Consider the following 26683-nt stretch of genomic DNA (forward strand, 5'->3'; position numbering starts at 1 on the left):
AACATGTGTTTGATGCAAATTAGGACTGGGACTTCCAAACATGAACTTACTATGCGGGAAAAGGCGGTAATGAGGGACGTACAAACATGATATTTCTGTATTGTGATTCACATAGTCAAATGCCTTTGATAGATCGCAGAATATGCCAGTAGCCTGTAATTTATTGTCTTACAGAAAGAAGTACATTGTCGTTGTATGTGTAAATAGTCTTCTCAGTATCAAAACCCTTCAGAAATCCAAACCATGACTGTAACAATGTGTTACTTGTAGCTATAATTATAGAAGGAAAGTTCTAGTAGAATGTAAATAATTTAAAAGTAAAAGGGGTCACTCGTTGAATATCAGAAACGTTCAGTTATCAACAGACACAAAAAAGGGAAAGAAAACTTGCTACCTTCTAGGATCAATCCTTTCTCAAGATAGTGTGTACACACACACACACACACACACACACACACACACACACACACACACACACACAAATAATTATGGAGTGGGAAAGAGGGGGAGGGGCAGAGCCAGGAGGCAGGAAAGAGGGGTCATGATGGGTAGGTGACAGCTCAGAGAGTGGCAGCTGGTTTGCTGGCTAGAAATGTGGGAGGAAAGGGGGGCAGGTATAGAGGCTAGCCTAGGCTTGTGGTGCACCAGTGGTGGTGGTGACCAGCACATGGTGAAGGGGGCATGGAGATGTGAATTGGGAGGGGGAAACTGTGGGGTGGAGGGTGTGTGGACAGTGGTTAACAGAGACTGTGTCCAGGAGGATTACAGGAGCAAAAGATTTGTTGCAGAGATAACTACTGTCTACTCAGTTCAGGAAAGCTGGCGCTGTATAGAAGGATCCAGCATTATGGAGCAGCCATTGCTCTTGGTGGTGCCCATTCATTGTGGCGCACAGCTGGTTGATTGTCATACTAACTTAAAAAGCTGTGCAGTATTGCAGCAGAGTTGCTATATGACCTGGCTGCTTTCACGGGCTGCTTTGCCACTGGTAGGGTATGATAATCCCGTGACCGGACTGGAGTAGAAAGTGCTTGGTTGGTGGATTGGGCAGGTCTTCCACCTGGTTCTTGCACAGGGATATGACCCCTGTACCAAGGGGATGCAGTGGGAATGGTATAAGGATGGACTAGGATGCTTTGAGGTTGGGTGGGTGACGCTGTAATGGCGACCGGAACGGTCGCGGGGTAGTAATGACGGAAACGCAGCGGGACCCGCGGAGCGGCCTGCGAACAACAACACAACGGGAGAGAACAGACACGACGAATGGAGGACCTTACGACACAACAAGAACAGACAACAGAGTAACGAACGAAATTAGACAAGCACGTCCACTGGAACAGAAACACGAAGTCAATACGCTGTCTGAGACGATATGTCCTGAGACGAAACATGATGTTAGACTGTTGGCTGAGCGTGAGGCAGGTGCTTAAGTGTGCTATGGGGGGCACCGCTATTGGACGCTGGGACCACGGCTATTGGCGGCTGGGACCACGTGTTTCACTGTGGCGCCCTCACACTAAAAGTGGGCCAAGAGGCGCACGCCACCACAACTTACGGCGCGATGGTGCAGAGACCTCTATGGATCTTCAACGTCCATGGCGTTTGGCGCATATTCAAATTGTGCGGTGCGCGGTACCAGAGGTGATGGAATAGAAAATGGGTGGAAAGGATCATGGGTAGGATGTCCTTCATTTCAGGGCCAGTGAATGTTGATACATAAACAAAGCCTTGGTGAAAGTTATGGACCGGTTGTTCCAGTTCAGAGTGATATTAGGTGATAAGGGAGGCACTGCTTCCTGGGGTGGTTGGAGGATCAGAAGTGTAATAGGATATGGCACAGGAAATTCATTGCTGACAGTGTTTGGAAAGAAGTGGTGGGGTTAATGTGTCTCTGGGAAGGCCCTACTAGGCAAAGGAGTTCTTGTCATTGCAGATACACTGTCCGTAGGTGTCGAAACTGCATGGATGGATTTTTTTGTGTGGAGGGAGTGACAGCTGCCAAAATGCCAAATGATTTGGCTGAAATTTTCGATGTAAAATTTTGAAGACGATAGATTGTAACTCACATAAAGGTAATACACAGAGTTGCAGACAAGCAGAATAAAAAGAGTATTACACACTTACCTTTTGAAAAGAAAAGAAAGCACGTGCACACACACACACACACACACACACACACACACACACACACACACACACACACACACACACACAAAAATCCAAGCGCACTTTATGCATACATTATGGCTTTCTCCAGTCACTAAGGCCAAAAAGAGTGGTAACGTGTGTGTGTGTGTGTGTGCGCGCGCGCGCGCGTGCACATTCGTATGCGTGTGCGCAGAAATGAATCTCATAATTGAAACGAGACAAGGAAAGAGCCCAACGCTGGAGGCGGTGTGCAGCCTTGTTGGGGAATGACGTTGATGGATGAAACAAGGAAACAAGTGGTTTGTGGTCCGTAACAAGATGAAATTTGGATCCATAGAGAAAACACCAAAGTTATGAAGGGCATAACTAATGGCCAAAGCTTCTTTTTCAATTTGAGAATATTTCCATTGGGCATCCGTGAGCATTTTGGAGGCATAAGCAATGGGTTGTTCAGAACCGTCAGAAAAACGGTGCACAAGGACTGCACCAACCCCATATTGAGAGGCGTCCGTGGCAAGAACAAGATGTTGGCCAGGTCGATAAGCAGGCAGGCAGGGGGCCTGTTTCAGCATAGTCTTCAATTTCTGGAAAGCTGCATCGCATGACACGGACCGGTGAAAAGGCACGTTTTTATGTAACAAACGATGCAACGGCTGAGCCACCGAAGCAGCAGATGGTAAAAACTTGTGATAGTATGCTAATTTCCCCAAGAATGCCTGCAGTTCGTTAACAGATGTAGAGTGAGGAAGGGCATCGATCGCAGTGTGTAAGACACGTAAAAGTGTGCAGAGATTTCGAAGATGTTCTTCAGTGGTGGAGCCAGTGACAACAATGTTGTCCATGTAATTTATACACCCAGGGACAGGGAGCAACAATTGTTCCAAGAATCTCTGAAAGAGAGCAGGGGCAGCACTGGCAACCCCGAATGGCAATCGTTGGTATTGATAGAGGCCAAAAGGCGTGTTAAGGACCAGGAAGTGCCGGGAAGCAGCGTCGAGAGGAAGTTGATGTTAAGCTTCTGACAGGTCAAGTTTAGAAAAATACTGGCCTCCAGCAAGTTTAGTGAACAATTCTTCAGGTCGTGGCATAGGGTAAGTGTCGATGAGGCATTGAGCATTCACTGACAACCCAGAAGCAGAATCAGCGTCACGTTCATGAACATCAGGAATGAGGTCGGATTTGCAAACGGAGGACACATGACCCTTCTTTTTGCATTTGTGACACACAGCCCAATGTTGGGCACAATCCTCCCATGACTGTTTCATAAAACACCGCAGACATGAAGGAAGTTGCCAGGGGTTTGCTGCAGTTTCTTAGAGGTTTGTTTACGGTTAGGCCGAGGCTCCACTTGGGAGCGTACTGCCGCCACGTCGGCCGGCGGGGACACGCCTCACGCTTCGTCAACATCGCACAGAGACTGTATTTCCTCGATGTCGCCCCATGCCTCTATTTGCGCTCCGGTGATGCGAGAAATTTCAAAAGACTGAGCAATGGACAGGACTTCATCTAGAGTCGGATTTGCCAACTGAAGGGCACGTTGCTCAACTTCTTTGTCGGGCGCCAGCCGGATAATAGCATCCCGTACCATGGAATTGGCGTAGGATTCTTTGTGAACTTTAGTAACGAATAGACACTTTCTACTGAGGCCGTGAAGATCAGCCGCCCAAGTGCGATAGGATTGTTTTTGACAACAATAAAAGGCAACACGAGAGGCTTTTGAAAATATACGGACAGAAGTGAGCACATTTCAGCAAAGGGCAAAGACGCATATCTTTCAAAGGAGCCAATTGCGACAACAACTGATACATTTGAGGTGAGATCCATGAAAGGAACAGAGACTTACATGTTTGTTCGTCCGCGACATGAAAAGCCAAGAAGTGCTGTTGAAGACGTTTTTCATAATCAGACCAGTCTTCCGCCGTCTCGTCGTAAGGAGGAAAAGGAGGTATAGACAATAACGAGAGATGCCCCGCATTGGATGCCGCAACGAAATCACGAATCGCCGATGTGAGAAGCGTTTGCTGTTCAATGAGACCTTGCAATAGTTGCTCTAAAGTAGCCATGGAAACTTGTGGGTCAACGATAAAAAAGAAAAATTCACTACCACGTCGCCAGTTGCTAAAACGTCAAGTTGAACAAATATATTTTGAGAACAACACAATACATGTAAGTCACAGATCGAGTAAACAAAGTAAGACGTGTGTACACTGTAACATTCCAATCACACTGAGTCCAAGTCTAGCGGTCACTGGCTGGCGGACCGCTTAGGTGGCGTGGCTGCTGCATAGCTGGCAGACAGCACCGCATGTAGAGGGCATGCGTAACTGCGCGGCAGCACTTTGAAAGATCGGCGAGTCATAACACTTACACTACTCGGCTACCATTTTTATCTGCGTCTTCAAACTAAACATTTATGTAAATTTACACACATTTGTATTAAATAGGTCTTGACTTTTCCAGTAGACCCTATATAGATGCTGACACTGAAAAATTCAAAACCCGTTTAATATAAACATTAGACTTCAGTGGAATTTACATCCTCAAGTTCAAATATTCTGATAAACTGTAAGAGCAGTGGCTGATAAGATACTCCTCTAGTCAGGATATCTGAGGATTTTTAATTTTCTGTCTGGTGTCTGTTACTAAGCTCTTATAGACTTTTGAATCAGAATATGAAGCACCATCCTGAAGCCTAAGTGTGGATGTTTAGTGTATATGGAAATTATGTTTACTGCTAGTGCTATCATTGTGAATTTCACTGCTCATCCTAAATTTGCTGAAGTTGTTAAGCACAAAAAATTAGGGGCGCACACTCCGCTGCAGAGTGAAAATCTCATTCTGGAAACATCCCCCAGGCTGTGGCTAAGCCATGTCTCCGCAATATCCTTTCTTTCAGGAGTGCTAGTTCTGCAAGTTTCGCAGAAGAGCTTCTGTAAAGTTTGGAAGGTAGGAGACGGATACTGGCAGAAGTAAAGCTGTGAGTACCGGACGTGAGTCGTGCTTCGGTAGCTCAGTTGGTAGAGCACTTGCCCGCGAAAGGCAAAGGTCCCGAGTTCGAGTCTCGGTCGGGCACACAGTTTTAATCTGCCAGGAAGTTTCATATCAGCGCACACTCCGCTGCAGAGTGAAAATCTCATTCTGGAAACATCCCCCAGGCTGTGGCTAAGCCATGTCTCCGCAATATCCTTTCTTTCAGGAGTGCTAGTTCTGCAAGTTTCGCAGAAGAGCTTCTGTAAAGTTTGGAAGGTAGGAGACGGATACTGGCAGAAGTAAAGCTGTGAGTACCGGACGTGAGTCGTGCTTCGGTAGCTCAGTTGGTAGAGCACTTGCCCGCGAAAGGCAAAGGTCCCGAGTTCGAGTCTCGGTCGGGCACACAGTTTTAATCTGCCAGGAAGTTTCATATCAGCGCACACTCCGCTGCAGAGTGAAAATCTCATTCTGGAAACATCCCCCAGGCTGTGGCTAAGCCATGTCTCCGCAATATCCTTTCTTTCAGGAGTGCTAGTTCTGCAAGTTTCGCAGAAGAGCTTCTGTAAAGTTTGGAAGGTAGGAGACGGATACTGGCAGAAGTAAAGCTGTGAGTACCGGACGTGAGTCGTGCTTCGGTAGCTCAGTTGGTAGAGCACTTGCCCGCGAAAGGCAAAGGTCCCGAGTTCGAGTCTCGGTCGGGCACACAGTTTTAATCTGCCAGGAAGTTTCATATCAGCGCACACTCCGCTGCAGAGTGAAAATCTCATTCCAGTAAACACATTGCCACACAAGTGTAAGAATCTCCCTGCAGATGCTCTGCATGATATTGGGTTATCCACTTTAAATAAGACTTTTACTGTACACTTTTTGTATCAATTGTTTTTTGACCTTACCTGCATCTCTCCAGAAGATTGACACTATTGAGTGAAAGAATGCTAGCAGTAACATCGGCGAGTCAAAAAAAGTGAGATATTAAAGCGCAAAGAGACCTGACTTTACCATCCAACTGGATGACCTACCGTATCTAGTATTATGTCCATTGATTTTCACTTCTGATTTTTATTTGTCTGGAATTTGATCATATAAGTCTCTGTACAGTTAAGGATAAGGTATTTGCAGGTATGGATGTGTTAGAGCCCTTTATCGTGATGCTTGTCATCAAGAAACATCAAAATGTTTGAAGAGCCCTCCCATGTTCTGGGAAAATCATTTAAGTTAGTAGTCAAGAACATGAATGGGCAGGCACAGAACATTGCAAGAGACCACATTTCACATTTCCTTGCCCCAAATTTGTACTCACTCCTGTATATCATTTGTTAATGTGATCTTCCTTATCTGTCATTGTGATGTGTGTTGATAAGTGAATAAATGACTTTCTTTATACTGATGCTGAGGATATGGAAGAAATAATTCTAAAACCGTGTGCTTGTGCTTCTTATTTTCAGATGTTTGTGTATGATGAATACGGGTCTGTGAGTGTGGAGATGAACATCTTCCTGCTGATAGTGGTGGGTATCCTTGTGAATGGGCCCTACTCCCTAATCACCACGGCAGTCTCTGCAGACTTGGGCACACATGAGTCACTCAAAGGGAGCTCCAGGGCATTGGCCACAGTCACAGCCATCATTGATGGCACTGGTTCAATAGGTAACCTGAAAAACTTAATACTGGTTGTTTGTATTGTGATAGAAAATAAAGTCTGCTTCAAAAATAGGTAATATGAAAAAGAATGATTATATTGTAAACCAGTAGTGATTTCATACAAGGAAATGGATTGGAGCACTGAGATGGAAAAGGAATGGAAAAGTGATGAGCAATTTCAATTGTAAAAATTACAATTTTCTCAAAATTGAGAGGTAAACTTTGGCAGCAATATCTTTTCTGAAAACTATTTTCCTCTTCTTACAGTGCAGGTAGTTATGTGATTAGTGCAGTAATTCCAATTTTTTCACTCATTGGTATGTTTCTCCTAAGTTGGTGTCTGAAATATTCAAATATTCAATTGCAAGGTAAACTTGTTTGAATTAGATGGCTGCTTCCACAATATTATGAAAATGATAGTTGCTACTCAGCATATAGCGGAGATGCTGAGTTGCAGATAGGCACAACATAAAGACTGCAAAACAAACCTTTCAGCCAAACAGGCCTTAGACAGAGTAGACAACATACACACCCATACTCACTCACGCTCACACAAACGCAACGCAACTCACACTCACATGACCACAGTCTCATGCTGCTAAGGCCAGACTGGGAGCAGCAGCACTTGATGGGAGATGCAACTGGTTGGTGGGGGTAAGGAAGGAGGCTGGGATGGAAGGGGGAGAGGGGTAGCAGAATAGGGGTGGGAGACAGTAAAGTGCTGCTTGTGGGAGCATACAGGGACAAGTTGGGGAGAGAAGGTAGGGCTCGGAGGGGCAGCAGAGGAAAAGTAGAGATGTAAAAAGACTGTGGGTGTGATGGTGGAATAGAGGGTGTGTAGTACTGGAGGGGGATAGGTGAGTAAGGCCAATGACTAATGAAGGTTGAGGGTTATGGGAATGTAGAATATACTGTAGGGAGAGATACCATCTGCAAAATTCAGAAAATCTGGTGTTGATGCGAAGGATCCAGATGTCATAGGCTATGAAGCAGTCATTGTAATGAAGAATATTGTGTTGAGCAGTGTGCTCAGCAACTGGGTGGTCCATCTGTTACTTGGCTGCAGTTTGTCGGTGGCCATTCATCTGGACAGACAGCTTGTTGGTTGTCATGCCCACGTAGAATCAGCACAATGTTTGGTTGCGGCTTAGCTAGTAGATCACATGACTGATTTCACAGATAGCTCTGCCTTTGGTGGGATAGGTGATGTTTGTGACCTGACTGAAGTAGGTGGTGGTGGGAGAATGCATGGCACAGTCTTGCATCTAGGTCTATTACAAGGATATGAGCCATGGGACAAATGTTTGGGAGCAGGTGTTGTGTAGGAATGGACAAGGATATTGTTTAAGTTCAAAGGGCAGCAGAATACCACTGTAGGAGGGGTGAGAAGGATAGTGTGTATGGCATTCCTCATTTCAGGGCCATGATAAGAGGTAGTCAAAGCCCTGGCAGAGAATGTGATTTAGTTGGTCTAGTCTTGGGTAGTACTGAGTCATCCACCACCTACCAAAGTCCCACTGTCTGGTCACAGAAATGCATTCCCCTTGTGACTCAGTCCTATCCAGGGCAAGAGCAACTGAATCACATTCTGCGTTAGGGTTTTGACTACCTCTCGTGCCCAGAAATGGGGAATGTCTTACCCACTATCCTTCCCACCCCTCCCACCATGTTATTCCCCTGCCCACAAAACTTGCAAAATATCCTCATCCATCCCATGGAAAAACTGGTAGAAGCAGACCTCGGGGCAGATCAGTTTGGATTCCGTAGAAATATTGGAACACGTGAGGCAATACTAACCTTACGACTTATCGTAGAAGTAAGATTAAGAAAGGCAAACCAACGTTTCTAGCATTTGTAGACTTAGAGAAAGCTTTTGACAATGTTAACTGGAATACTCTCTTTCAAATTCTGAAGGTGGCAGGGGGAAAATACAGGGAGTGAAAGGCTATTTACAATTTGTACAGAAACCAGATGGCAGTTATAAGAGTTGAGGGGCATGAAAGGGAAGCAGTGGTTGGGAAGGGAGCAAGACAGGGTTGTAGCCTCTCCCCGATGTTATTAAATCTGTATATTGTGCAAGCAGTAAAGGAAACAAAGGAAAAGTTCAGAGTACATATTAACATCCATGGAGAATAAATAAAAACTTTGAGGTTCACCGATGACACTGTAATTCTGTCAGAGACAGCAAAGGACTTGGAAGAGCAGTTGAACAGAATGGACAGTGTCTTGAAAGGAGGGCAAAAGCAAAATGAGGATAATGGAATGTAGTCGAATTAAATCGGGTGATGCTGAGGGAATTAGATTAGGAAATGAGACACTTCAAATAGTAAAGGAGTTTTGCTATTTGGGGAGCAAAATAATGGATGATGGTCGAAGTAGAGAGGATATAAAATGTAGACTGGGAATGGCAAGGAAAGCATTGCTGAAGAAGAGAAATTTGTTAACATCGAGTATAGATTTAAGTGTCAGGGAGTCGTTTCTGAAAGTATTTGTATGGAGTGTAGCTATGTATGGAAGTGAAACATGGACGATAAATAGTTTGGACAAGAAGAGAATAGAAGCTTTCGAAATGTGGTGCTACAGAAGAATGCTGAAGATTAGATGGGTAGATCACATAACTAACGAGGAAGTATTGAATAGAAATGGGGAGAAGAGGAGTTTGTGGCACAACTTGACAAAAAGAAGGGACCGATTGGTAGGACATGTTTTGAGGCATCAAGGGACCACCAAGTTAGTATTAGAGGGCAGCGTGGAGGGTAAAAATCTTAGAGGGAGACCAAGAGATAATACACTAAGCAGATTCAGAAGGATGTAGGTTCCAGTAGATACTGGGAGATGAATAGGCTAGCACAGGATAGAGTAGCATGGAGAGCTGCATCAAACCAGTCTCAGGACTGAAGACCACAACAACATCCCTACACAACCCCTGCTCCCAACCCCTTGCCCCACGACTTATATCTCTGTAACAGACGTACATACAAGACCTGACCCTAAACCTTCCCACAACCACCTCCTCCGTCAAATGCAGGGCTACCTGTGAAACCTGTCATGTTATCTACTAGCTAAGCTGCAACCAAACACTACTGCATTACACATGGGCATGACAGCCAACAAGCTTGGTCTTTCTGCATGAATGGTCACCAACAAGCTGTGGCCAAGAAACAGCTGGACCACCCAGTTGCTGGGCACACTGTTCAACACAATATTCTTCATTCCAATGGCTGTTTCATAGCCTGTGCCATCTGGATCCTTACCACCAACACCAGCTTTTCTGAATTGTGCAGATAGTATCTCCATACAATATATCCTAAGTTCCTGTAATCCTCAGCCTTCATCAGTCATTGTCCTTACCCACCTATTCCCTTACGTGTTCCCATTCCAGCACTATACAGCCCTCTATTCCACCAATGCACCCACAGTGTTTCTACTTTTCTCCTTTTCCACTGCCCCCCCCCCTCTTTCCTACCCTCTGTCAACCACCGCTCTGTACCTCTCCCCGCCCTACCTTCTCCCCACCTCATCCCAGTATCCTCCCAAAAGCAGCATTTTACCATCTCTCACACCTATTCTGCTATCACTCTTCCTCCCATCCAAGTCTCCTTCCTTATCCCCACCACCAAGTTGCTTTTCCCATCACGCACTGCATTTGTGTGTGTGTGTGTGTGTGTGTGTGTGTGTGTAAGCTGTCTACTTTGATGAAGGTCTGTTTGGCCGAAAGCATTGTTTGACACTCTTTTTGTTGTGCATGTGTGTGATTCATCATCTCCACTATATGGTGAGTAGCAACTGTCATTTTCATAATATTCTCATTATTCCATCCTGGATTTTCCATTGTTACACTGTTTCTTTGTAATACCCTGTTCTGTACATGTCATAATTATTATATCATGTTCAATTTAGTTTTTCCCTTTGACAACAGTGAATTTTGTTGACATTTGTCATGCATCAGCAGTGTTTTTGTTTGAGCCAGTGAGACTCACTTCATCTATTGGGAATATTGTTGTGTCCCTTGTGGGAAGGAAGTAAGTGCAGAAGTGTAGGGATCTGTCAGTTGACAGTTCAGACATACAGCAAATAAATAGTCCTATTAGGAGGGGAATGGCAACATGGAATGGTAAAGATGAAGTTGCGCACTGTGAATATTACTTGAAGACTCATTCTACAGTTGAAGATATTATTCTGGCAGCCACATGCAGTTTTTTTGTTCAAGTTGGAGTGAATGAAGCCTAACTTTTGAGCTGTAACATTATACTTGGATCATTCCACTAGCTGGCAGTGAGGGTTGAGAAGACCAGCCTTACTCAAGTTCTAATGAAGTTCACAGTCTGCAGCATTCTGCCCTGAAGAGTAGCTCAAAACAACAGTGGTCGAGCTTCGTAACCTCAAACCTTTCTTCACCATCATTCCCCAAATCCCTCAACATGCAAACTAACATTACATCTACAGAAAGAACTGCAGTCCACCATCTAAAAATTAATCCCAACCTCATAATCCTACCTGCGAACAAAGGCTCCACCACTGTTGTTTCGAACCGAACGGATTGCCTGGCGGAAGGACTCTGTCAGCTGTGAGATACTTACACCAACAAACCTTGCCACAGAGATCCCATTACAGAAATACAGCAGGATCTCCAGCGACTACTCAAATCCTTAGGGCCATCCCAGAACCTCTCCCCAGAGTACCTCTCTCTACTCACCCCTACCACTTCTCACACTCCTACCTTCTACAAGCTTTCTGAAATCCATAAACCTAACCATCCAGGATACCCCATTATAGCTGGTTACTGTGCCCCCACTGAGAGAAAATCTCTGCTCTCGTAGTAAACACCTTCAACCTATTACCCAGAACCTGCCCTCCTATATAAAAGATATCAACCATTTCCTCCACCAACTCTCCACTGTTCCTGTGCCTTTACCACACGGTGCCAAATAAAACCCATCTGCTATCAAGAGGGCAATGGATGGAGCCTTCACCCACGTGTAGATAGCACAGTAACTGAAACTGAGGATAGCAAAAGAACAAATACTGAACTCTTATCACCTAATGTTTCTCTACTGTAAAAGGCATAGAAATACTGTCTCACTGTAATGAAGAGTGGTATAAATGTTACCGGCAGTGGCAGTGAGAAACAGTTAAAATAGTTGAATAATTTAGCAGTACAGGAGACCAATCACCAGATAAGAGGAATGTTGAGTTGTCAAGAGGCACATGCAGAAGAGAATGAAAACTTCCAAACTATGGAAACTCCAACACAATGCACTCACATTCTGGAGGAAGATGGTTCAATCCCGCATCCAGCCATCCTGATATAGTTTTTCCATGATTTCCCTTGGACACACAATGCCTGAGTTGCAATTCACAGGTGGACTGGGGTAGAGGTGCCAGGTGGGGTGGGTAGAGAGAGAATGAAAGAAAGAAGCAGGAAACATTAGGAGGAGTTGGTGATGGGTAGCCAGCAGCTTGGAGGGAGGGAACAGGATCGGGGTGAGAGGTGCGCAGGCTAGGCATGTTGACACGCAGTTACTGGAGATAGTGAGGTGCAGCACTCAATGGAAATAGCTTGGAGATGAGGACTGAGAGGATGTGACAGGACAGAGAGAGGAGAAACTGTCAGGTAGAGGGTGTGGGGAGAGTGGGTTAGTAGAGATTGGGGCCAGGAGGAGTGAAGAATATGTTGCAAAGATAACTCCCATCTGCATTGTTCAGAAAAGCTGGTGCTGAAGGGAAGGATCTCAGTGACACAGGTCATGATGCAGCGATTGAAGTCGAGCATTTTGTACTCAGCACCATGTTGTACTAGTGGGTGGTCAAATTTACTCTTCATTACAGTTTGGTAATGGCCATTCATTCTGGTGCACAGGTGGGTGGTGGTCATGTTTATATAAAATTCTGTGTAATGATTGCAGCACAGTTGGTATGACACAGAGCAGGCAGTCCTGCCTCTGATGGGATAAGATTACCGGATGACAGGACTGGAGTAGAATGTACCATGTGGGTGAGTTGGGCAGGTCTTGCACCTGAGTCTTTGACAGGGATATGACCACCCAGGGGGCTTACCGCTCTTTGGCGGGTTCATGCTTGGCTACCATAGGGCCCCAACCTTTGCAGCATCTTTTCCCTTCTGTGTTTCATGTCCATCCTAGCTATTCTTTTCCCCCTTCCTCGGGGAACATTTCTGGGGTGTTTTTGGGAATGTCCTGCGTTTTCCGTAGCTGACATAAGAACACTCTCACCACTGTTTTTTGTTTATTTTTTTCCTGTCTTCGTTCACCTTCTCCTATCCTTCCTCTGCTTCAGTATTTGAGGCTCGTTCTTTTGTTTTCCTTCCTGTGCACTTCTGAAGGCCAGCCCATGTGTCTCACGTGTAACAGGTGGTTAGGTAAAGTGTAATTCCCAGCCCCGGGTCGACAACTAGAGTTCACACGTACCCCCTGGTGCAAGCCAGGCCCAGGGAGAGATGACTGCCTGAACTGCTATCTTCCCAAATTGCCAATTGGTTCCTCTGTCAGGTGTTTGGAAGGTGTGACCACAGTTCTTCATGGTTTCACATACTGAAGACTGTCAATCCTTCATGACCGTAAATCCGTTTCTAATTCAGAAAAGTATTCATGCAGTTGCTAGCCCTGTGAAATCCTGCTCTCGTTTACGCAATGGCACTTCACTTCTGGAGACTACTTCTGATTCTGAAACACAACAACTGCTTGCTGCTTCACTTCTCTATAGCTATACTGTTCGTGTCAAGACCCATAGAACTGAATTCTTCCCATGGTTTTATTTACACTAGGTTGCTTGATGGTCTGACCGAGGCAGAAATCCAAATGTGCCTCTCTGATCAGGGTATCATTGCTGTCCATTGGATGATGAAAAAGGTAGATGCATCCTTAGTGTCCACATGCACTCGTTTCCTCACCTTCAATAGAGTGGTGCTTCAGCCATGATCAAGCAGACTATGAACTTATCACAGTCTGACCGTACATTCTGAACCTGAGGCACTGCTACCAGTGTCATCATTTCAAACACAATCGAATGTCTTGTCAACACCCAGCCAAATGTGTAACCTGTGGTAGGGATGGGCACAAGGACGAATGACAGCCTCCGTTTCCCCACTGTATCAACTGCAATAGTGACCTTGCCACCGCCTCTTGAGATTGTCCCATGTATCTTGGTGAGCAGGCTGTCCAGGAGATCTGTGTAAAGGAAAAGTGCCTTACCCGTTCCCTCGCAAGTTATTAGCTAGTCTCAAACCCTACGTTCTACCGTCTGGCACTTACAGTGCTGTTCTAGCTACAGCTCGTTCCATGAAGGACATGGCCACGTCGACATGCAACCTCAAATTCAGCAATAAGGTTGTGAAATCACCCAGTGTCATAGTAGCATTGCTGTCTCCTCATCCAACTGTGCAACAAGCCACCAAACATTCGCCTCCCAGGGCAAAGTCACCTGCTATCTAACTGGCAAGCTGGAAAGGACAGAAGGAATACTCCCACACTTCCTATGTGCCTCCAGTTGATAAATATCTGAATCTTCCTCTGCCAAATGGAAAGGCTCCAAGAAGTCAAACAAAGGCACACAGTTTTCTCCTTCACCAACTGCCCCCCTGCGGGCCTCTGGTGGCGTTCGTACGTTGGTCCGTACAGATTTTGTTAGCATGTGGATTCCTCTTCAAACTAGATAGGAAGTGGTTGCAGTTAGGGTCCACCTGGACTCTGGGGTCACAATTTCAAATCTTTATCTCCCTCCTGACAGGGCTCTTACACCTACTGCCTTAACTGCCCTTCTTCAGCAACTTCCTCCTCCCTTCCTCCTTCTCGGGGATTTTAATGCTCATCATCCCTTGTGGGACAGTGCACTTCTATCTAGTCAGGGGCCTCTCATAGACCAGTTTCTTGCAGATCACAACTTGTGCCTTCTTAAAGATGGCTCTCCTACCCATTTCCATGCCGGTCATGGTACCATTTCTGCCATTGATCTTTCTCTTTCTTCTCCCTCCCTCCTCCCTTCATTACACTGGTCACCACATGACGACCTTTGCAATAGTGACCACTTCCCGTTGATTCTCTCACTCCCTTCCCGCTCCTCGATTGGACAAGTTACCTCATTGGTCTTTCCAACGTGCCGACTGACCTCTATATGCTGCACAGGTCATTTTTCCTCCCTCTTTGTCTGGTTGTATTGATGATGTCCTAAGTGACGTGTCTGATGCAATTGTTCGCGCTGCTAGCCTTGCTATCCCATGCTCATCTGGACCATTTCACCGCCAGCAAGTCCCGTGGTGGAGTACAGCCATTGCCATTGCCATCCGTGATTGCCGTCAAGCTTTGCAACACCTTAAGAGGCGCCCATCCACTGCCAATCTTATTACCTTCGAACGCCTTCGCGCCGAAGGCCATTACTTAATCAAATGGAGCAAACAGGTGTATTGGGAATGCTTTGTTTCTTCCCTCTATTCTATTGTCCCTATGTCACGGGTATGGGCTACACTTCACTCTCTCCAAGGTTGCCATCGGCAGTCTACCCTCCCAGATGACCTTTGCAAGGACCCACTGATTCTCGCAAAACATCTTGCGACCCATTTTGTAACAGTAACAGCATCAGCCTCCTATCCGGCTGCTTTCTTTCACCAGAAACAGTGGGCTGAAGCTTTTGCCTTATGTCAGTCAGAATGTTACAACAAAGCTTTTACTGAATGGGAACTTCTTTCCGCACTTTCTTCTTCTCCTGATACAGCCTCTGCCCCAGACTCCATTCGTAACCAACTGCTTCAACATCTCAGTGCTCCACAATGGCAACATCTTCTCCAGGTGTTTAAGAGTATTTGCCTCCAGGGTGACTTCCCTTCTCAATGGAGGGATAGCATCATGGTTCCCATCCTTAAGCCTGGTAAGAACCCCCTGTTTGTTGAAAGCTACCAGTCAATTAGTCTGACAAATGTTGTTTGCAAGTTACTTGAACAGATGGTAGCCCATCGGATCAATTGGGTCCTCAAATCTTGGGATCTATTGTCCCCTTACCAGTGTGGGTTCCGAGAGGGTTGGTCTCTGATCGATCATTTGCTTCACTTGGTATCCGCAATTCAGCAGGCTTTTTCCCAGCACCGCCATTTGGTTGCAGTATTTCTCGACCTTCACAAGGCCTATGATACAGCTTGGCACCATCATATCTTACTTACTCTTGATGAGTGGGGTCTTAAGGGCCCATTCCCAATTGTTATCCGCCAGTTCCTATTCCATCGGTTGTTCAGAGTTCGGATTGGTACTGCTTTTAGTTTTCCATAGACCCAAGAGAATGGCATCCCACAGAGTTCCATATTGAGTGTATTTCTCTTCCTCATTGCTATAGATGGCCTTGTGGCCTCTGTCGGTCCTTCGGGCACCCCTGCTCTGTATGTGGATGATTTCTGCATTTGGGTTAGTTCCTCGTTGATGGCCTCTGCAGAACGACAGCTCCATGGTGCTATACGGCATTCCTCTGCATGGATCCTCTCACATGGGTTTCAATTATTTCCTTTAAAATTGTGGGTGGTCCAGGAAACGAAACTGTGGGACCACAGGTAATCATTGTGCATCAAGGTAGAGCTCCGGATCGGGGTGGACCGTAGTACGACGACAGAAGTGTCATCGTAATATGGTCTACCCCTATCCGGAGCTCTATCTCGATGCATAACGATTACCTGTGGTCCCACAGTTTCATTTCCTGGGTCTTCTTTCAATGAAAAGCTCACTTGGCTGCCTAATATGAGACTTCTGAAGATAGGATGTTTCCGTAAACTCAATGTCCTTCGCTTCCTTGCCCATACCTCTTGGGGTGCAGATCGTTCCACTCTTCTCCATTTTTATCTGGCTTTAGTCCTGTCTTGCTTGGATTATGGTTGTCAAGTTTATCATTTGGCTGCTCCTTCCACACTGCACCTCCTGGATCCGGTCCACCATCGTGGTAACCATTTGGCCACCGGTGCCTTCCTTACTAGCCCTGTTGATAGTCTCCTGGTTGAAGTTGAGATCCCCTCCCCCCTTTCTGTTCGGCAGTCCCAACTTCTGGTTTCTTATGCAATCACTGACGGTTATTCTCCCACTCATCCTTCCTATTCTTCCTGTTCCCAGACCAAGGACGTTGCCCAACAGATTCCCGGCCTCGGGCAGGTTTACCAGTTTGGCTCTGCCTTGCGTCTCTTTGCCATGATTTTCAGCTTCCTTCTTTGTCCTGTCTCCCATGTTCCCTCCCCAACATCCCACCCCCCTTGGTTAGTTCCTTGGCCCCAGATCCGAATGGAACTCCGCCGAGGTCCGAAAGATTCCGTTCCCCCAATGGTGTTCAGTTGTTTTTTCTGCCGAATTTTATGGGAGTTTTTGATGCTCTAAATCTGCTGGTTGTGTGGGATATGCCTTCATGTCCTCTGTTGGCATGGAAAATCATCTCCTGCCAACTGCATGTGGGGTGTTTACTGTGGAATTGATGGCAATTTCCCAGGCCCTTACCTTTATTAAACGGTCCCAACTCAACCGCATTTTGTTATGTACAGACTCAATGAGTGGCATTCAGGCTATTGACCGGTGTTTTTCCCGCCATCCCTTGGTCTCAGCCATCCATGACCGTCTCCCTGATTTTCACCATTCTGCTTGTTCCATTGACTTCCTTTGGGTCCCTTCCCATGTGGGTATCCCAGGTAATGAGCTTGTTGATCATTTGGCTGGGGAAGCAGTCACTTACCCCCTCTTCTCTGTAACCCCTCCTGCAGGGTATTTATGGCTTCATATCAAATCCCACTTTGCACAATCATGGGCCAACTCTTGGGAGGCTACCTCCCTGTCTAATAAACTCTGTGCGCTTATGGTGACACCTGTCCCATGGCGTTCTTCCTTCCACCTCTCCCGAAAGAACTCGACCACTCTGTGTCGTCGCCGCATCGGCCGTACCAGGCTGACCCATGGTTTTCTTTTGTATAATGAGCCACCCCCACTTTGTGGTTGTGGAGCTTTCCAGTCAGTAGCCCACATTTTGGTGGAATGCCCCCTTCTTTTATCTCTGCATACTAAGTACAGACTTCCCCGCACTTTACCTTTAATATTGGCAGATGATTCCTGGATGGTTGAACTGTTGCTCAGTTTCCTCTGTGAAAGTGGTTTTTATTTTCGGTTGTAAGGTTTTAATCTCCCTCTGGAGTAGGGGTGGGCCGGTGAGGGTTGGGTGTCTCCCACTGTAAGCTGTGTTTGAAGATTCCTGACTCCCCTCCCTGGCCACGATACTCTTTTCTCTCCCTTTTACTCTGTTTTTATTGGTTTTTAGATTTGGTTAGTCTCCTTTTACAATACACACTTTTACATTCTAGCAGTTGAATGCTTTTGAATAGCAGGTGGTCTTGCCTGTACTGTATCAGAGGTGGGATATTTCCTGCCACTAGCATAGCCTTGGGGTTGCTCACTTGCTGACTGCCCTCCTTTGTTTTCACCATTGACAACAAGACTGCACTTTTACATTTTTTAGCCTTTTACCTTTTATGGTTATGACTCTTCTGGGATGTGAATCCATTCGAATGGACCACTTTTGAAACAAGGGACTGATTATCTTGGTGTTTGGTCCCTTCAACGCCGACCAGCCAACCAACCAACCATCCTTCACCAACTCGAAGATCCTCTTCAATGGTGTCGTCACATGATACCCTCACCCAGCCAATGCTTACCACCAACTGTTTTTCTGCCCTGGATTTCACAGGTCGACAGAGGGAGAGTGCTGACATGTCTGTAGATCTCTTGAAGCAGGATCCTCCATCCTCTGTGCCCTGTATCAGTGAGTCTTTTAAGGCTGGCATGCGGCAGCCACTGAGGTGACACCCCTTCATTTTTTCCCTCCTCCCCTTTCTTCATTATGGCTCTCCTTCAATGGAATGTTTGTGCCTTCGATCAAACAAAGAGGATTTACAGCTGCTCTTAGATTTGCAGCGTCCACTTTTTCTCTGCCTCCAGAAAACAAAATTGCGTCTTCGTGACCGCTTTGAGCTTTCGCATTTCTTCCCGGTCCATTTTGACCTTCCCCTCAAGGACAACTTTCCATCTCATGGGGGAGTCATTCTGCTCATACGGGAAGACGTTCATAGTCAACCTGCCTTTAAGCTGTTGCAGTTTGCCTTTTCCTTCCTCACTTTACCTGTTCCCTTTGTACTGCTTAATCCCTCCACCATTCAATATCACCCGGGCAAACTTCGTCCAACTTATTAGGCAGCTACCTCACCCCTTTCTGCTGCTCGGTGACTTTAATGCACACCTTCCCCTTTTGATTCTCCCAGAACCTGTCCCAGAGGTGCCCTCTTGGCTGACCACCTCAATCAACTTAACCTCTTCTGCCTTAACACAGGAGCACCCACGTTCCTTTCAGACTCCTTGCACAGCTATTCCCACTTGGACTTATAATTCTGTATTGCTCAGCTTGCCCACTGTCTCGGTTGCTCTGTTCTCACTTGACACATACTTGAGCAATTTCCTGAGTGCTATCCATGTGCCGACTCCTACCCCAAACTACGTGTACACCCAAATGGCAGCTTACTATGGCCGACTTGACGCTTTACTCCTCCCGATTGACCTTTGATGAACAACATTTTCCCAGTTGTGATGACCAGGTGAAATATCTTATAAATGTTATCCTTACCACCACAAAATGTTCCATTCCTCACACTTCCTCTTCACCATACCATGTCTCAGTCCCGCGGTGGACTGAGGCTTGCCTTGACGCAATAAGACCTTGGAGATGCGCTCTCCACATTTTTAACCATCATTCTATGATGGCAAATTGTATTCATTATAAACAGTTGCATGCACAGTGTTATTGTATTCTTCAGGATGGTAAAAAAGCCAGCTGGATTTCATTCGTCAGTTCTTTTAAATGTTCCACTCCCTCTTCCATCGTGTGGGCCAATCTCTGGCGGCTCCCTGGGACCACGATGCATTCCCCGATTTCCGGCCTGACAGTGGCAGGCAATGTCATGGTGGACCCCATGTCTATCTCCAACACTGTGGGCCACCATTTTATGGACATTTCAAGGTCGTCCCACTATCACCCAGCCTTTCTGCATCGGAACCCAGTGGAGGAAGTTCAGGCGATACTCTTCTCTTCTCAGAATCGTTAGTGCTACAATGCCGCCTTTACTAAGAGGGAGCTAGATCATGCTCTCGCTTCATCCCACTCCTCTGCCCCCAAGGCCAATTTGGTTCTACAGAACTTGAAGTGTAAATAAATAAATAAGGAGAGTTCCCACAGTTGTACAATTCAGAAAAGCTGATGTTGTGGGAAGAATTCGATGGAACATAGCTCGATGCTGCACAGAGCCCACTATCATGTCCTTGCATTCTCTCACAAGCGGCACTGGTGTCTTCCACCACCAACCCTGTCCTGTTATCCCTTCCCCTCTCTACTCCATGTCTTCCATCCACTCACTACTCATCCCAGAAAAGATCATTGCTCACCTCAGGTCCAGTCACAGTTGAGCCTTAGTGCCAGGAGACATAATGACTGGCTGTGGCTGTGTGTGTGTGTGTGGGGGGGGGGGGGGGGTCCACATCTGATGAAGGATTTATAGTCCAATAACATCTAGCAGTCACCATGTCCCTGTCTGCCACTCAATGCCTCACTTTGTGGTGAGTAGCTGTGGTTCTGGAATGATTGCATAGGCTCAGTCGTAAGAAAGACAGCTGGCAGACTTTGGTATATTTTCTGGATACTGGGGAAATGCCTTCAGACTACATGCAGGCTGCTTACAAATCACTGGGCCTTCAATCTGCAGAGTATGTATGTTGATGTACTACATATATGTAGATGCAGACAGTAAGGGCAAGAAATAACTGAGATTTCTGCTCCCGATATTCTGCAATATTCTTTTGCATGTTCTATTTTTAATTCTTAAGCACACAAATTTAGTAGAACAAAATGAACAAATATACATATTATTAAATTTAAAGGTATGTGGATGTTGTTATTTCATGAAGCTCTAGGGACAATTTTCCGTAACTTAAAACTTCTCACAAACTTAACTACATTTATCTACTTGGCAAATATTATGAGCTAGTTTGTCATACTCACGTATTTGTTCTCTCAAAAGGTGCTGCAGTTGGACCCTTGTTAGCTGGTGTCATATATTCGTACGGCTGGGAATCCGTATTCTACATGCTGATGGCTTCTGATGTATTAGCATTGCTGGTAAGTACCGCTTGCATACTTGGTAACATTGGACATTTTGCTGTATCAGGACAATGTATTTCCATTCATTAATGACTTGTGCTATAATTTATGGTTTGACTTATCACTTAGAGCAGGAGTAACAATTGCACAAAAGTGATCCTTGAAAATGATACATGGTGTTCACCCACAACCATCTTGTAGATGCCTCTTTAATGAGTTGGACATTTTATTACCTGACCCTTCACAAGATGCATTTTGTGCAACTAAACCATCTCAGTTTGATCAGTGGCTGTAAGACATAAAATTACTGGCAGATAGCAAAGGACAGTTTTAAATGTAGCCTAACATAATTTTCTTTGAATTGCTCCTTCTGCCCTAGATAAATATTTAATGAAAGCTGTTAGCAGAATGTGTAGCTCAAAAAAACTTAAATGTTTCACAAATTACATTGTTTGTATTAAAGCAATACTTTAACTGCTGGCAGAATTAACATCCCAAGTCAACATTTGTGATTAATTAAATGTTCCACACTCCTTCATTTGGCAGGCAGTGAGCTATGCAATTTGTACTTAAAGTGAACCATGCTCATGGAAAAATCAGAAGTGACACCACATACATTACCTCCCATTAGAGAGTATAAATGTCGTATCCGCACACCAACTGAGAGACCTGTCCTTAAGTCCACTGAATTCTAATAATGTCATGAATTATGGCCTCCATTCAACACTGAACATCAATTTTAATTACAATTCTACCTTGTTTTGATGACATCCAGTTTCAGCAAACATTTGCTGTGTTTAGGTCTACAGTGGAAAAAAAGCACCAAAAGACTTGTGAAAGTAGGAAATCAAGTAAAACATAGCATATCTTCTCCAACAGCCACACACAGTAAAGTTTTCACTGCATGCCGTTGATAGTAACTGTTAGGAAAAGATTCATCAGTTCGTACAAGTAGTCTTCCTCTTGTGCATTTTTCTACTTAATAATCATCGGAGGAGTGAAGGGAAATATTCACTTTTCAGGCAAGACACTTAAATAGTAGACAGATCCCTAAATGCATTTGCCCCCATCCCCATCTCCCACTTTACCCCCATTAAATTACACTTGTGCGCGCAGGCACGCACACACACACCAATATTGTTGTTTGCATGATTCCGTCTCCTCACCAGTTTCACATTCCTGGCTTGTCTCCAAGATACTTCTCACCCACTCCACCCAACACAACCTCAATCAGGCTGCAGAGCCTGGACATTGTAATCAGGGATTTATAATTTTGTGTGTGTGTGTGTGTGTGTGTGTCGTCTTTTTTAGAAGACAGAAAAGAAGAAAGTTCAGCTGTGTTTTCACCATCGTCTTTGTTCCTCTTGACTGAACTTTCCAACATCTATCGAACATGAGCATTCATGGGAAAGTTGTTGTGTAAGAACAATTTTTATCAGATAGAGGTTGACATTTGAACATTGGTGCAGTAAGCCCAGATGTTAGAGCTAAGTCAATATGATAGGAATGAACTTTGTGAATACTTGTGCTTTCAGAATCGACATGTGGACTTGGACACACGTTTTCTGTAATTTAAAACCATATGGCAGTGCTACAAGAAGATTTGTTGTTCTCAGAAAAAACTCCTTTAGCAAAATTCTTTTCAAGGGTAATAAATTTAGTATCGCAATCTTGCTGTATCCATGCTATAGATAGTGTTGTCTGAGCAACATTCTGTGCCCACCAGTTTCCGTCCTGCACTAGAGGAGGATTCCCCAAGGGAAAGGTGGCAATCATCATCTTGTTGGCAGTAGTTTGTCAGCTAATAACCAAGATGTGATACTTTTGCATACCTTCACAGATATGAGAATGACCCGATGGCTTTTTGACTGAAAGAATTGAGGGCATTATAATGGACAGCAAATGTTCAAAAGAAATGAAACTAGGTATCAGGCATGTCCCAATGTTCACAATACATGTAAATGATTTATGATACAGGGTCAACAGCACTATCAGATTGTTTATTAATCATGCTGTTGTCTACAGTGAAATATTATTTTTTATCGATCATAAGGAAATGCAAAGGGATATGGATGAAATTTCCTTTTAATGTAATGAATGGCAGCTGTAAGTACATAAATGAAAGATTATGCCCAAAATAGAACCCGGCAGGATCGTATTAGTTCTGGCAGTATTTAAATAATTTAGGAGTAAAAGTAACAATCCACGAAATACTAGAGTGCTGAGTCACCCACTAGCTTGAAAAAGACTCATTCAAAAGTGAGCAGTGTTCAGTCTTACATTTGTAACACTGGGTATGGCTTAAGCACTCATCACCATAGGCTTCCTGCATCATTTGGTGTGTCTCTGTAAAGGTTTTCTCGAGTTTCGCCCAAAATTTAATGCAGACGCATAGCTCCTCTTAACTTCTGCCATTTCAAAATTCGCAAACTGTGCTACACAATGTTCAACTCAATACAGCACTGAACAATAACAAACAAACATACAACAATGAAACTCATGGCAGTTACATATCAAACATGCGCGCGCGCGCGCACACACACACACACACACACTTGAACTCATCATTAAAATGCATTTCTCAGCATTCTTTCTTTTCAGCATTCTTAAAAACTGTAATAGCAAAATAATTACAGTAATAAACAAGATAAAAACCAGAATAATAGCCAACCTGAATAATGAAGCAATATTAAGGATAGTAGATCTGAACAAAATGCCGAGAGCAAGGTGACTAAAAAAGACAGCAATGCCTTTTGGAAGTCAGACAGTGAGTGAAGGTGCTACAACTTATGATTTGAGGAAACAGTCAAAGGGATGCTGCCCCACTCAACTGCTGACAAACAAGTGTACTGATGCTGTGGCAAAGTCATGACGACTCTGCACATGTAGAGTTTGAGGCAATATTGGGAAAACCCACATGTCCAACTTTTGACAAAGTCAAGTTACCTATGATTTTGTACTTTAAACACATAGGATGATGATATGGAGAAACCTCATACATTTTCGCATTTTATGTCTTGTTAAGCAGACACTGTATTGCCTAAACCAAAGATAAAACCCCACATTACAAAAGATATGAGGTTCCTCGAAATTTTATGTTGTAAACATTGTTTTAAACAGAGAGAATAATAGATGGGTGCCTATAAACGACAAGAAAATGCATGATGTAAGAGAATTTCTACCATTCCTACCAAAGAAGAAATTATCCAGAATTGCTCAGTGGCAGATATGTATGAGGGGGCTTGCGCCGCCGCTGCTGCTGCTCTCTTTTGGTTGAAATATGTCAATTTCAGAATGAACTTTGCTGCTACATGTCTCATGTCCAAAAACTCCGAAAAAATTGCTTGGCTGGAGCTGAAGGATATGCCAACGTCAGCAACCACTCTCATGTAGATTTAATGATTTTCCATGAGCATATTATTTACTTCATCCACTTTGTTATCAGTAATTGATGTGCTAGGATGATCATCGTCATTGTCTTCTTGACCTGTGAAATGTTTATACCACTAAACTCTTGTCTTACTAATGACAGATTTGCCAAAAGCCACAGTCAACATTTCAAACATGGTGCTGCATTTTATTCCACTCTTCAAGCAAAGTTTAATGCAAATTTTCTGATCCATCTGTAACATAACTAAAAATTCACTGAGCACACAGAAACACACATAACCCTTTCGACTGTCAGCAGTAAACTAAATATTCAAAACATCTGAAGATGCAAACATACTTCACAAATGTATGTACCAATAAGATAAAAAATTGGATGTATAAGGCTCGCGAAGTTAAAAAATTTCCCTGTTACCTTTTTTTTTTATCACACTTCACATCTGGAAAAGCTATTTGCATCACCATTCATATCTTTACAGAGCATATATCTTTCTCCTAGTCACTGTTTTTGCTTTGTATAAAATACTCGGTCAAAGTACAGTTCAATTAGAGACAAATGTTTCTCTCTTTTACAGCTTTTAGTACGTCTGGTGATCAAGGAATTCACTCAAAGGCGGCGCAGGACTCGACAACACATAGGTTAACTTTCAGCAGTTGTATTCCTTCATCATTCTCGAAGACACCAGCCAGAGGAAATTACTAAAATGAAGAATACTTTCATGCAATGAAAGTATTTAACGTGTTGCCTTCCAGGATTTTATGATCTGAAAACTTTCAGAAAACTAGTTAACTCTTTCTGGATGTGTCACCAAAAAAAAAAAAGAAAAGCTCAACAGTTCCTCAGCTACAAAGTACATCAGGATACTGTAATCTCCACGACATGTTGCTAAAATGAAGCAGGAAAACAATTTCCAAGAAATACTTACATTTGCACGCAATAAACAATTTTTGTATAAAAAATTCTTGTGTCCTCTTTTTTTAACTCTGTGATGATGGAGTTATCGAAACGCTCCCCTAACAAAGCAGTAAGGAGTGTTCCCTGAAACTGCAGTCGTGTGTGTGTGTGTGTGTGTGTGTGTGTGTGTGTGTGTGAGAGAGAGAGAGAGAGAGAGAGAGAGAGAGAGAGAGAGAGAGAGAGAAAGATGGCCTTACTGGCTGAAAGTTTTATTTGTGACAGTCTTTTGATGTGCCTATCTGTGACTCAGCACCTACGCTATATGGTGAGTGGCAACTTCCCTTTTTATAATTTTGTTTAAGCAGTAATATATGTACTTGTAAGACTGGGTCACAGTAAAACAGCAAAAAATGTCATTGGCTAAGGAATTGCCAGTTTTTGGTCTACTAACTTGAATTTTTGTTAGAATTTTATCTGACCCTCAGTTAATATTCCAAAACTTTCAAAACAAATATATTCCTGTTACCCGCTTTACAACTGGTTGAAATTTGGATAAGGAAATTTTGTCAGACTGTGGGCTACCAATGCCTGCAGTGAGACATCACACGAAACAGAGTGACACAGATATTTATTTAATTTATTACAAACTGATCCAAGTATTCAGATAAATTAATAGGAAAGTATTACATCAATAATCATTTCCCATTTAATTTGTCTAAAATCAACCAAAAATGAAAGATTGGAAATACATGGAGTATCAAAAAGAATCATCCCATTTGGCACATCTATTTTTTTGATATTAGTAAACATATAAAATGAATTTTGTTTTTGATGAACGAGAAACTCAAAACAATTTTTTCGTACCTTTTCATAGGTGTTCAATACGCCCTCCTTGAGATGCATGACGTATGTCAATGCGATATTCAAATTGTTCCCACACTGCAGCGAGCATGTCTTGAGTTACAGCTTCCACAGCTGCTGTTAAGTGATGTCTCAGTATATTCATTGTTGTTGGTAACAGAGGTACATAAACAATGTCATTCATAAACCCCACACGAAAAATCTCATACAGTCAGGTCTGCTAACCTTGGAGGGAAGTAATGTAAGGCTGAATCATTTGGTCCAGTGCAACCGATCTATCATTCAATAAACCTTTGATTTAAAAATTACCGCACTTCCAGATGCCAAAATGCTGGTAAATGAAGTTGCTCCAATAAGTCTATAACTGTGGGAAAGTACAGTCCTGTAACAATAATCTCAGGAAAGAAAAATGGACATTGCACCTTTTCCCGTGAAACTGCACAAAACACATTAAATTTTGGACAGTCCCTCTCATGTTGTACAGCTTCATGAGGTTGTCTCGTACCCCATATTCTCAAATTATAACAGTTCACCTTTCCATTTAAATGGAATGTTGCCACATCACTAAATACTTTAAGCGTGGAAGAAAACCTTCATCCTACATCTTGCCAAGAA

The 26683-nt window shown here is 44.0% G+C and overlaps 1 protein-coding gene across 13 annotated transcripts in view; it reads left to right on the forward strand.

The window, feature by feature from the left end:
• LOC126284759 (glucose-6-phosphate exchanger SLC37A2) overlaps positions 1 to 25139 on the forward strand; it is a 200549-nt gene extending 175410 nt beyond the window's left edge. For all 13 annotated transcript variants that reach the window (XM_049983904.1, XM_049983905.1, XM_049983910.1 and 10 more), the window contains 3 exons: positions 6564 to 6765; positions 20846 to 20943; positions 24888 to 25139. In XM_049983904.1, the coding sequence (XP_049839861.1) occupies positions 6564 to 6765; positions 20846 to 20943; positions 24888 to 24956 (369 nt within the window). In that variant the 3' untranslated portion in view covers positions 24957 to 25139. The remainder of the gene's footprint in view (positions 1 to 6563; positions 6766 to 20845; positions 20944 to 24887) is intronic.
• The last annotated feature ends 1544 nt before the right edge of the window (positions 25140 to 26683 follow it).

The sequence above is a fragment of the Schistocerca gregaria genome, chromosome 8 (assembly GCF_023897955.1).
Source record: "Schistocerca gregaria isolate iqSchGreg1 chromosome 8, iqSchGreg1.2, whole genome shotgun sequence".
Lineage (NCBI taxonomy): Eukaryota > Metazoa > Arthropoda > Insecta > Orthoptera > Acrididae > Schistocerca > Schistocerca gregaria.